The 11310-nt window shown below is 44.7% G+C and overlaps 4 protein-coding genes across 4 annotated transcripts; all 4 read left to right on the top strand.

Moving 5' to 3' along the window:
- The first annotated feature begins 314 nt into the window (after positions 1-314).
- Positions 315-3489, top strand: LOC110178461 (uncharacterized). Its single transcript, XM_020945598.2, has 3 exons — positions 315-552; positions 703-782; positions 2575-3489. Exons 2-3 carry the CDS (start codon positions 732-734, stop codon positions 2761-2763), a joined length of 240 nt encoding a protein of 79 aa, XP_020801257.1. The 5' UTR covers positions 315-552; positions 703-731; the 3' UTR covers positions 2764-3489.
- LOC110178460 (uncharacterized) lies at positions 789-2027 on the top strand. Its single transcript, XM_020945597.2, has one exon. The coding sequence runs from the start codon at positions 890-892 to the stop codon at positions 1946-1948; it is 1059 nt and encodes a 352-aa protein (XP_020801256.2). The 5' UTR covers positions 789-889; the 3' UTR covers positions 1949-2027.
- Positions 2960-9013, top strand: ADD1 (ADD domain-containing protein 1). Its single transcript, XM_020945680.2, has 5 exons — positions 2960-4956; positions 5025-5493; positions 5549-6867; positions 7368-8306; positions 8363-9013. Exons 1-5 carry the CDS (start codon positions 4866-4868, stop codon positions 8914-8916), a joined length of 3372 nt encoding a protein of 1123 aa, XP_020801339.2. The 5' UTR covers positions 2960-4865; the 3' UTR covers positions 8917-9013.
- Positions 9014-9226: 213 nt separating this feature from the next.
- Positions 9227-10957, top strand: LOC110178465 (uncharacterized). Its single transcript, XM_086837937.1, has one exon. It carries the CDS (start codon positions 9227-9229, stop codon positions 10955-10957), a length of 1731 nt encoding a protein of 576 aa, XP_086694063.1.
- Positions 10958-11310: the final 353 nt, after the last annotated feature.

The raw sequence follows: 11310 nt of genomic DNA, 5'->3' as shown, positions 1-11310 counted from the left end.
CGACCTCGAGGTTAGATCACTGTTATGCGATTTTCTGAAAAACTGAAGGTTTAAAGAAATTGAAACTTGGTAGGGTAAAACTACAATAAATGTCCTTCATTTTGGCATATCTGGTATTGCTGCACGCGTTTTATTAGCCGAGATATTAAGAAATTCGTGAAAACACGACTTTTCACATGCTTTTTTAAATATCTACTTGGGCTCCAAATCCATTAGTATTTTTTGTCTTTCATAATATATTAAATACGCCCATCGATTATAATATTCGATCGTCTACAACATCATATTAAATTAAAAATGCTAAGAAACCGGTATTTTTCGTTTTTGTTACGCATATCGATATACACATGTTTTGTAAAAGTATCGAATAAAAAGTTTAGCCAATACTATTCGATAAATAGACTATCGAGTCTAATGAGTGCCACCAATAGCTCTCACACTTAGAATTAATTCTTATTCTCTTCAGTTTCTTGGTTTTGATTTGCTCTATTTTAAATAATAGAGAATCCGACTGCTGCACTGCTGTGGCGATAGGAGAGCGCTCCCCGAAACGTAAGTGATAACAGTTCCTCATTTTATTGTCGTCACTTGTCGTTTGTCAAGCACCGAGCAGTGCTGAGAAAATTCAGTGAAAAATCAATTCGTGTTATGTAAGCTCAGCCTGCGCTAGAATAACCGGAACTTTTGTGTACTTGCCCGCAGATCCCGATTATCAGCAACTGGAACGGACCATGAAAACAACCAATCTCGGTCTGTACGCTTTCCGTTTAACCTTCGGTCAGGTGAGCACTCGACATTAAACCAGAACAACGGAAAGCTGCTCTAGGCCGCGCGTGGCGAGTCTCGGGGGCAGCCCCTACGCTTACCCACACACATTCAACAGACCGAAATGGAGCAGCTACGGGTAGGTGATCCGTGCCAGGAGTGCTTGTCACAGGGCAGGGATCACAAGCTGCGCCTCTTCTACCTGAATCTCGCGGAGGAAACGTTGCTCAAGTGCGAGGCAAGGACTTGTTTGTGGCCACACAATGATGAGGTTTCCTCAGACGAAGAGGTGGAGTTTGAGACATCAGATTCAATAACTCCTTTACAATCTATGCCACCAGTTACGCCGGATTCTTTGCCATCAGCTCCGCCACCATCTATGCCTCAAAAATCTCTGCCTTCTCTGCTTGAAAATCTTCCTGCTGATACCCCAATTAATGCCACTTGGGAGAAAAGTCGGATTCCATTTGAAGACCCCGATGCGGTCGATGACGACGAATTTATCCGTCAGTTGCTGCAGCAACTCACTCCAGTCACGGAATCAGACTCCGATGAATCAGCACGAGAGCCTAAATTGAATCTCGACTCTCTGCCGGATCTAGAGACGCAAGTGGAAGAGCTAGTAAAAGTTAAACCTAGCCTGGAGCCACAGCTACCCGATTTGAGCTGCCTGGATGTAAAAATTTCCGAGCAGATCAGCAAACCCCAAAAGGCCACGATAGCTAAAGCGGAAATACCACTAATTCCCGTCACACTATTGCTTTCGCCAAAGCTCAAGGCTCAAGGAAGGCAGATTAACCCTAAGGCCAAGTCACCAGCTCCAAAAATACAGCATCCAGCGAAGCAAGAGTATGAAACGCAGCCTGCTAAGCCTATGAATCCAACCAGCCCAAAGGGAGATCCATTCATTTCCCCGCCGCAGAAAGCATCCACGCAGCCACGAAGTCCCTCTGCTGCTGACGCCCAACCGGCTTTTAATATCATTATCAGTATTCCGGAAATAAATCCAACGAAGTCATTTATGGACGCAGTAAGCCGACATTCCGCAGCGGGAAAGCCAGTGGCCCGTGGAGGAGGAAGGAATACGACGCGTCCGGCCATGGGCCGAAGACCACGCGCCCAGGCGGTGATGCAAATGATTGAACAAATGGAAACGACTGCAGATGCCAAGCGAACGTCATAAACTGGACCTTTTTGAACGTTTTTCCAGAATTTCAAATAAATTTGCATATGAAATTATGCATGCATTCGACGGACCACAATTCAAGTTCGTTTATTTATAAACAATTCCGCTTTGTTTGTATTAAATATACACTTTTTGGCGACGCGTTTTGCAGATTAATAATGCTAGGCACGCGTCTACTGCATGTTCAAGTGGCCAAGAGAGATATGTAGCATTAAACTTGCTATCAGCAGACGTGAACTTTGGAAAGGAGGTCGTAGCACCAACTGCGTCACTCAGACAGCGGTACCTTTCAAGTCGAGATTATCCGTGAAGCTGGCTTAACCTGATAAGGCACAGATAAGCGTGACCACAGTGTTAGTGAGAATCTAATCAGGCATTACATCGCCCCCCCTTGGCTAATATCAGTTCAATGAACGTAGGAATGTGTGTGGGGTAATCGACTTCGTGTGGCCGGACCAAAGCACTTGAGACTCGTTGCCAACGGTTGATGTTTTTCGCTGCGTAGTTTGCCTAGGTGGGAGGGCGTGTCGGGCAGTGGGCCAAGTTTATTGTTTGGCCAGCTATAAATACCCTAAAATGTCTCACAACCTAAACTAATTGTTCTCTTATCGTCTTTCCCACAGGCGCCGCAGCTGTCCGCACAGGCCACGACGCACCTCAGCCATGGCTTTACCACCAGCTCGTCGGCGCCAAACCGTGTTGTGACCCGCTCGGCCACCATGCTGGCACTTTTTGGCATAGCCCTCTCCTCGTTCAGCCTGAAGCAGCTGCTGGCCAAGAAGCAGAAGCATCAGGGGTTGCGGAAGCTCTAGGAGCAAAAAACTAGCCAAGAGACAATGAAGAAGAGGGAGAGATAATCGGAAGCCGCCATTGCGTCATGTCCTGAGCCCGGACATTCACTTAGTTCATCATCTTCATGTTGTATATTTTCCTAAGTTAAGTCATCCACATTCACTTACTCAGCACAGAGAGACAGCCGGTGCTCAGGCATGGAACCAGGATTATTTTATACCCAAAATCTATACGCATATATAGATATATATTTTCTTGTTTACACATGCAAACACCATGCAAAGCCAACTAAAAGGAATACAATTGTGATAAAACAGACACGCGTATGATTGTAGCAAAGCAGATAGAAAACTGAAAGAAAGAGATAATGGAGTAGAAGAACCCCAAATTAAAGGAAATCCAAAATTATCGTTATCGCCGCTTTTTAGTTATAAATATTTTATGTGTAAACAAGTCCATCATATATGTATATTTTCTTTATAATTTGTATACAGATCACAGAAACGACCTAGTTAGAAGGGATATTAACTATAGTGACATCGCTGAATCTGGATGGTAGGCAGCGTGCAGGGTGCAACAGTATCCACAAAATCAACTAGTTGTAGTTCCTTATTCTAATAAATACATTAAATTCAATTGGACATTTGATTTTTACTTCATTATTATTGCAAAAATCGTATAACTATTTAAATGTTTGAAAATAACTCCTATATCCGAACAAATAAAAATGCATACTTAAATTTTAATATTTGGGGAATAGTTATTCCTTTTCTATCTATTACTCATTGTAGCAGAAAGTTATTAACTATTTTGTCCAAAACTTATTCATTTTGAATTACCGCCAATTAACTTTTAAAATATATTGAGAGAATAACAATATCGATATCGACTATTGGGTTCGACAAATATGATATCGATATCTATCGCTTCTTTAAAGGATATCTATGCGAAAAAAACATAAGATGATTTCTGAGCATATATATAAAAGAAGTTTGAAAAATGCACGAATTAAAGAATTTTTAAGTTCTCTTAAATCATGGAATGTTAAATTTTGTTTTTTAAGTTTAAAAAACTGACGAAAATATAAAATAGAAAATATAATAAAAAACATAAATTTAAAATATATCCAAATTTAATTCGACTTCCCTCTTCCATTTAAACGCTTTATTTTTTTTGTTTATGTATATATAACTTTGTGTAGCAGTAAATGTTATCAACAATTATTATGGTCACACTGACTTACGCAGTTATGAACTGGTTCGATTACGAAAAATATGTCTAAAAGGGCAACTTGTGGGGAAATGAGTTATTTATTAATCACATTATAAACAGAAATAACTATATTTTATGAACTTTATCTCCTAAACATATAAAATTTAAATTTAAATCATCATGGTTCTCTTTCTCACCGCGTTCGGGTTCTTATGGCCTTGCTGTAAGTGGGAAAGAGACAACTAGTATGTTTCAGGGTTGCCGAGATCTGCAAAGATTGAAAACTCAGTATTAAATTATTATTAAATATATTAATATTATCCCTTCTTTTATAGAACTTAATTACTTTCATAAAATTGTGATCTTTAAACCGGCTTTTAAGGTTAACTCCGTTTTTTAGCAAATTAATTGCTGATGATCAACGCTTTGGGGAATTATGTTGTCCTGAAGGATCACAAAAGATTAAGCTCAACTTTACGAAGAAAATCCCTAACTAAACTTTACAAATCGGACATAATTCAGTATACAATCTTGTTATATATGTACACTTCGTACAGCTTCGTGTGCAAAAAATTTCATTCGGAACTAGCCGAAGTAGCCGCCATATTGAAATTCAGCTGGCTGACATTCTCGGGTGAAAAAATCTTTATTCTCATTTTCCGAACAGTTTGATGTGAACACATAATCTAAGGAAATTTTCGACTTGCTGAAGATCTTTTGCCGGTTAAAAACAACAACAAAAAAGTATAATACACGCACCAGAGGGCGGGTTTTTGTTGGCAAACAAAAACAGCGATTAGCGCGCCGCTTTGTTGTTGCGGCGGCCAGCGCATTGTGTGATTCTGCGGAGTCTTGGCATTTTTAGGAGTTTGCACGGAAACAGGATTTGCCCCCAGGAGCAGGACACATCATGAGCACTACGGGAGGCAGCGATCTAGCGCTGGTGAAGGCGGCAACGCCATCACCCTCGCCGATGGCAAAAATTGATGTCGACTATTTGGGTGAGTGTTGATAAGTCGTCGTCCAGCGTGGTGGTCCCAATAATGCCTTCGTCCTTTGGCGTTATCAGGTTCCAAGTTCGAGATGCATGCATCGCTGTCGGAAGAGGAGCGTCGTTTCTATCTGAAGATGTATCCCAGCGTAGACATTGTGAACCAGCGCAGAGTTCACTGCACCGTGTGCCGCCAGCATCTGGGCACCGCCCTCGCAGGCGAGAACAACATCAAAATGCATCCCATACTGCGTGTGACGCACTGCGTCAAGTGCCACGACTTCTACAACAGCGGCGAATTCTCCAAAGGCGAGGATGGCTCGGAGCTGTACTGCCGATGGTGCGGTCAGGGAGGCGAAGTCTATTGCTGCTCCACCTGCCCGTACGTCTTCTGCAAGTCGTGCATCGTTAAGAACCTGTCCAAGGGCGTCATTGTGGACATTGAACAAAACGAGCACTGGAACTGCTTCAATTGCACCTCGAAGATCCTCTGGCCACTGCGGGCTCAGCACTGGGCGCTGGTCAACTACATCCAATCCACAAAGAAGTGAGTTTAGAGTACCTTTCCACCTAAACTCCTTTAAATGTTCTTAAATCCACAGAGCTCTACAATCTATGCAGATGTCTGAGCTAGAAGCCCGCCGCCATATGCTCAAGGACAACACGAGTTGCTGTCGCCTGGCCAAGGCGAAAGCTACAAGTCTCTCTGACTCTATGGAGAGCTTGGAGTCGAATACATCGAAACGCAGTCAGGGCAGCTCGGCAAATTCGGGCAAGAGGGCACTACCGCCGAAGGCGAGTCCGGGACCGGCCACTAAACGCTCTAAATCATCCAATGACGAGGTCGTGTGCACACCCGATCTGCTCAGCATGCTAGAGCCCGACTGTCAGCTCTCCATGCTCCCCAAACCGCCAGGGCGTCAGCCGGGGCCGGCGTCTGGTATTACGACTACCCCGAGGATTGTCACCGTCCAGCAGAATTACACGGGACCGAGTCCCAGCACGAGCAGCTCCAGCAATGGTACCGGCCCCTCCACCTCGATGGGAGCGCCACGGACCAGCCTGCCGCCGCCTTTGGTGCTTAGTGGTTCAGGAATTCGGTATCGTCAGAGTTCTCCTAGCAGTGTCACGAGTGTGCGACGCACTGTGGTGCCCAATGTGGTGCGGAACAGTGGTCCTGTGTTCCACACCATCAATGGGTTCCGTGTCGATCTGAACAGCGCTGCCCAACAGGACTCCTACCGCCTTCCCAATGGACGGCTAATTCAAGTCAAACGCCAGATGCCGATATCTAACCCACCGCCCGTGGCATCACCGGCACCAACAGCGCCGATCGTTCTTCCTCCAATGAACCCGGGTGTGGTCATTCGTCCGCGAGGTCCGGTTCCTATTGGCAGACCGCCAATGCAGGGTAACGCATTTGGCAACAACATTGGAATCTACAATCCGCAGACCAATCAGCAGCAGCGGGCACCGCAAATTGTGCGAATTAACCAAAACCAGGCGACCACTCCAGCGCCAGCACAGGTCCAAACACCGAACGTCAACGGGAGTGCAGGTAGTGGACAGACCTTGATGATTACTCCTGTGCCCGGTCCTCCTAAGACTCCAAGTCTTGTGCGGCACAATTTCCCCAACACGACGTTGGGGCAAGCACGTTCCCAGCTGCAGGAGCAGATCTTCAGCGCCATGGACATTTGCACCCACCTCACCGGCAAAGTGGTGTCACTTACCCACTCAAATGCGTACAACCAGGTTCGCAATTACCTTGACCTAAAGGAGCTGTACATTCACATGTCCTACCTCATGACTTACGCCATCGGGCGGTTCAAGCATCTGCAGGAGAAGTGCCTAGTGGACATGCGGGAGATGGGCTTCAAGAACGATGCAAATAGTCTCGAAAACGGGCAACTAGCTGCCGGTGAGTTTCAATTATATATTTTATATTGCACATTTGTGTTAGTTACTTTACTTAATTTTATTAGTGATAAGGTGTGTAGGGTTGGTAGGTTTTTGTTTTGTGTTTACGACAAAGAATATATTTTTTTTATTACAAAACTTTATGGGAATGTAAAACCCTTGATGGAATTTTGAGGAGGCATCCCCATCCCTATATCTGTTTTTGGTTAATATTTTCGACACATGGACGGGCGGCGACGTTGTCACTTCGGTTTACGTTTTGCGCGTGTGATTATTATTTTTTTGTTTACATAATATATCAGCGATGAGAGCCTGTATGTAAGTATCCTTTGATTTATGAAAAACTCTGCGAGTTCCATTTCATTGGCTGTGATGGAAAGAAACGATTTGGTTTAAGCTTGGTCCATGTGTTAGCAAAATACTATCCAAGGAACAGGCAATGGGATGGAACCGAGCAGTAGTTGTTAAAGCCTTATTATTGGTCTCTTTTGCTTCTTGCAGCCGTCGACTATGTCTGCTATGGCCAGCTGGATGATGTGGATCTCTTTAACACTGGCTGCAACAGTTTCCACAACCAGGTGTATGAGTACCGCAAAAGTCTGCATGCCAATTTGAAGGAGGGCGAGGACTGCGAGCCACTGCCGCCGCTCATGCCGCTTGGAGTTCGAGCCGAAGGCGATCCGATCGATGAGGAGGAAACTCCTGAGTTGGAGCCAGAACAGAAACAAGATGCCGATGAAGAGGCAAACGATTTTGATTACGATGAGGAGGATTTAGATGATGATTTGGATGATGATGATCTGGATAACGAGGAGTTCGGCGAACTGGGTACCGAGGAGAGCATGAATCGCAACGAACAAGCCCACGCCTACGACCGAAAGCTGACACGCCTGCTCCGCGAATATCCATCGCTCTGGTGCACCCGTCATCCGGACTATGGAAAAAAAGAGGTTACTCTCAAACAGTGGCGGGTGATTGCAACCCATTTTCCCCGTGGCGACGACATCAAGCTGCGATGGAAGAACGTACGCAAGCGCTACGTTCGGATCGAGCGCCGACTGAAGCAGGGAAAGCGCTTTAAGGGTTATTTCGACAAGGCCACCAACTATTTGGCCAACAGAGATCGTCCCAGAAGCGAGTGGCTGGCGGTGGATTGTGGCGAAGACGATGGCGATGGTTTTGAACGAAAGCAATTGGACGTCATTGAGAACACAATGGAACACAAGGAGCAGAAGGCGCCTCCTCCGCCACTGTCACCAAGTAAACCTATGCCGCGTTTTCCTATGCGACCCCTGGAGGTGCGTGCCATCGATCAGCGGATTATCACCTTCGCCAAGAGCCATCCCGTGCTCTGGCGCAAATCCACCGATCCAGAGTTTAACAGTATTGACGAGCAAACCAGAAAGTCTTTGTGGCAAAACTTTTGGAAGTCGGCGCCTAGTAAGAGTTCGAACTCCAAACCTCTTTTGTTTCTTAAAAATTCTTTTATTTTTCAGATTATGCATGCGAGTACCTGGTGGAGCGTTGGCAACAAATGTATGAGATGTACAAGTCCTTCCGCCTTAAGAGCATTAAGGACAAGGGAATTTTTGCGAATCTCGAGTTAAAGTATTCAAAGTACTTGGCCAGCCTGTATTTCTTGTACAAAATCGATGAGCAGGACCTGCGCGACGAGTTTGAGCCTTTGCAGGATTGCGTGCCTAATGGTAGCGACCTGGCCGGCAAGCTAAAGGATATGCCTGACGACAAGCAGTTTGTTCAACAACTGGTGCTGGCTATACGGGCTTATCCTACATTATGGAATCCCCGCCATGTGGACTACAACGATGTGGGAGCCAGGGAGCGTCTGTGGCCAGAGGTGGCGCGGAGGTTGCCACGATTTAAGCGGGATGCCAAGGCCTGTAAACTGCGCTGGCAAATGGCCAAATTTGCGTACGAATGCTATTGCCGCGAGATGGAGCGACAACTACCGACGCGGGCCAGCGAGCTGAAGCTCCAAAAGATGCGAGCCAATTTCCCGCTTGAAGAGATGCGTTTTCTTAACACTTAGGCATTACATTCCACAGTGTAGTTTGGTTTACTTTAGTTAGTATTTCGAGATTATAGTTAAGCCGTAAATAAAACCTTTTGCCAACTTCCTCATGTAATTATTGCTGTTTATCCGATGTGATGATGATTAAGCGCATTTTAGTATTTAAACTACATATAATTAATCAATTTTCTTTCATCTTGCAGAGAAACAAGCCAGCGATGACGAAGACAACGAAATCGAGATTGTGGAGCCCAAAACGGATACGATTACCATAGATTCCGATAACGACGATGACACTCCCTCGACCTCAACACAACAGAAGGCCATGATGAAGATTGTATCGGTGACATCGGCGGCTCCGAAGAAGGAAGTGATAGAGAACCAAACTGATATCGATGTGGCTGCCTTCAGCTCCACGATCTTGGCCAGCCTGCTAGAAGTGGACATACACGAGGGCTCCGGTGACCCCAAGGCCATTTCTCCCGGTCAGAAGAAGCAGCCGCGCAAGAAGACCACGAATAAACCCAATCCAGCATTGCTGCAGCTAGAACGCCAACGTATGGAGGAGCTGAAGCGATCCGATGTCAAGTTGAAAAAGAAGTGCGTGGTAAAAGTCCGACGCGCTGAGGACGAGTTTGAGGTGGCTCGCCAATGGATGGATAGAATCAGACAGCGGGATCAGGATGCTCAAGGAGATGCCGCCAAGGTTCCTGATACTGCGGAAGCATCGCCAGCCAAAGCTCCAAGTGAAATTGATCTTGAGGAGTCAGTGAAGAATTCTCCGCCAAACAACGATCACCAGCCTATGGAAATTGAAGTTCAACTAAATACTTTGGCTCCTAAATTGCAAGAAAAAGAAATTACGAACAAGGAAAAAGAGTCCGAAGACTTAAAGCTAAAAGAGTCCGATAAGCAACCACTTCCGGACGACAAGAATAAAGATAAACCCGTGAAGAAGGAAAAAATCGGAGAAATGTTAAAGACTGCAATCAAGATAAAAATATCACAGAAAGCACAAACAGGAGGGGAAGTAAAAACAGAAGAAAAAAGACTAACAGAAGAGAGAGAAAAGGCGGTAACAGCAGAGCAGAACAAGGCTGTAGGGGAAGAAGGTCAAGTAGACAAAGCTATCTCGGAGAATATATCAGAAAAGGATAGTCCCGATGAAAAGAAAAAGGAATCCCCGTCTCAGACTGAAGAACTAGCAGAAAAAGATAAAACTGAACAGAAGAAAAAGAAGGAAGTTGTTTCAGAAAAAAAAACTGTTGAGAAAGAAAAGGATCTTAAGTCTAAAACTACTTTAAAGAAAGTAGCTAGGACAGAAGACATTGAAGAAGAGGACCCAGATCAAGAATCATCTAAGGAAAAGGAACCACCGGCGTCCGAAAAGGAACGGGCTATTGATGAAGATGAATCCTTGACCGACAAAATCCCAGAAAGCTATCAGTCAGATGAAAAAGATAAGAAAGATCCTACTGAAACTGTCTCAGAAGCGCCTACCGAAGCAGCAGCTCCTTTAGAGGCAGACCCAAGCCAAGATGCAGATAAAGTTGTGCCACAAGAATCCATTTTCCAGAATGAAGAACTCACAAAACAAGACCCAGCCGCGGACCTACTTGAAGCTATGGACACATCGACTGATAATGGGAAGTCCTTGGCAGGTGAGCTTGTAGAAAGCATGGATGTGATTGAATTAGACGAACCTCCCAAAGAATTACTCGATTGCGGTATCGACGAAGTAATTTCCATGGATGGCATCGAACTGAGTTGTGCCACTGAAGAGCTGATGAAAGCCTTGGCCAGTAGTCCCAGTGCTCTCACTTCCGAAAATGCCACCCTAGACGCGACTGATTTAAATGCTGATGAACTAATAGAAACCCTTCCACTGGAAACCACAGAGCCTCCTGAGATCCTTCTCAAAGAAGACGACAATGGAGAGACTGGAAATAGTGAGGCACCTATAATCAACAGTGGTGAAAACGGTGGGACCGACCAGGAGGAGGCCGGTGAGGCTACCGCACCCGAAGATGTCGCTGCCACGGGACACATACAAGGCTAGTTTGTGGTGATCATAAGAGGTCCCTCCACAGAAGGAAAAACTTAACGCGAGGACCTAAGGTTCTTCCTAAACAGACGAAAGACAAAGGATGCTAAACAAGCCACAATTTTGTATATTAATCATCGTAGATCTACGATTCTTTTAAAAATAATTATACATTTTAGGAATTTTTTATTTAGCACATTTTTTTTAAAGAAACTAAATTGTTTTTTTTTTCGATTTGACGGTCATTATCATGTCTGCTAAGAAATAAAAACTAAGAGAAAAGATCTATTGTATAAAAAGGGGAATGCTAAGAAAATGTTCATTATTTTAAAGAAATATTATGCACCTATAATATTTAATAATATTTA

The sequence above is a fragment of the Drosophila serrata genome, unplaced genomic scaffold (genome assembly GCF_035046125.1).
Source record: "Drosophila serrata isolate PLE 108 unplaced genomic scaffold, ASM3504612v1 contig_334, whole genome shotgun sequence".
NCBI lineage: Eukaryota > Metazoa > Arthropoda > Insecta > Diptera > Drosophilidae > Drosophila > Drosophila serrata.
Note: the sequence above shows the minus strand (reverse complement) of the source record. Positions and strands in the feature narration are given on the sequence as shown.

What these genes read in the sequence shown, in the direction of transcription:
- LOC110178465 (XM_086837937.1), top strand. Translation starts at nt 9,227, where the DNA reads ATGAAGATTGTATCGGTGACATCGGCGGCTCCGAAGAAGGAAGTGATA.
- LOC110178461 (XM_020945598.2), top strand. Translation starts at nt 732, where the DNA reads ATGAAAACAACCAATCTCGGTCTGTACGCTTTCCGTTTAACCTTCGGT. An exon ending in TCCGTTTAACCTTCGGTCAG is followed by an intron (nt 783 to 2,574) that starts GTGAGCACTCGA and finishes TCTTTCCCACAG; the next exon opens with GCGCCGCAGCTGTCCGCACA.
- LOC110178460 (XM_020945597.2), top strand. Translation starts at nt 890, where the DNA reads ATGGAGCAGCTACGGGTAGGTGATCCGTGCCAGGAGTGCTTGTCACAG.
- ADD1 (XM_020945680.2), top strand. Translation starts at nt 4,866, where the DNA reads ATGAGCACTACGGGAGGCAGCGATCTAGCGCTGGTGAAGGCGGCAACG. An exon ending in TACATCCAATCCACAAAGAA is followed by an intron (nt 5,494 to 5,548) that starts GTGAGTTTAGAG and finishes TTAAATCCACAG; the next exon opens with AGCTCTACAATCTATGCAGA. An exon ending in CTTTTGGAAGTCGGCGCCTA is followed by an intron (nt 8,307 to 8,362) that starts GTAAGAGTTCGA and finishes TTTATTTTTCAG; the next exon opens with ATTATGCATGCGAGTACCTG.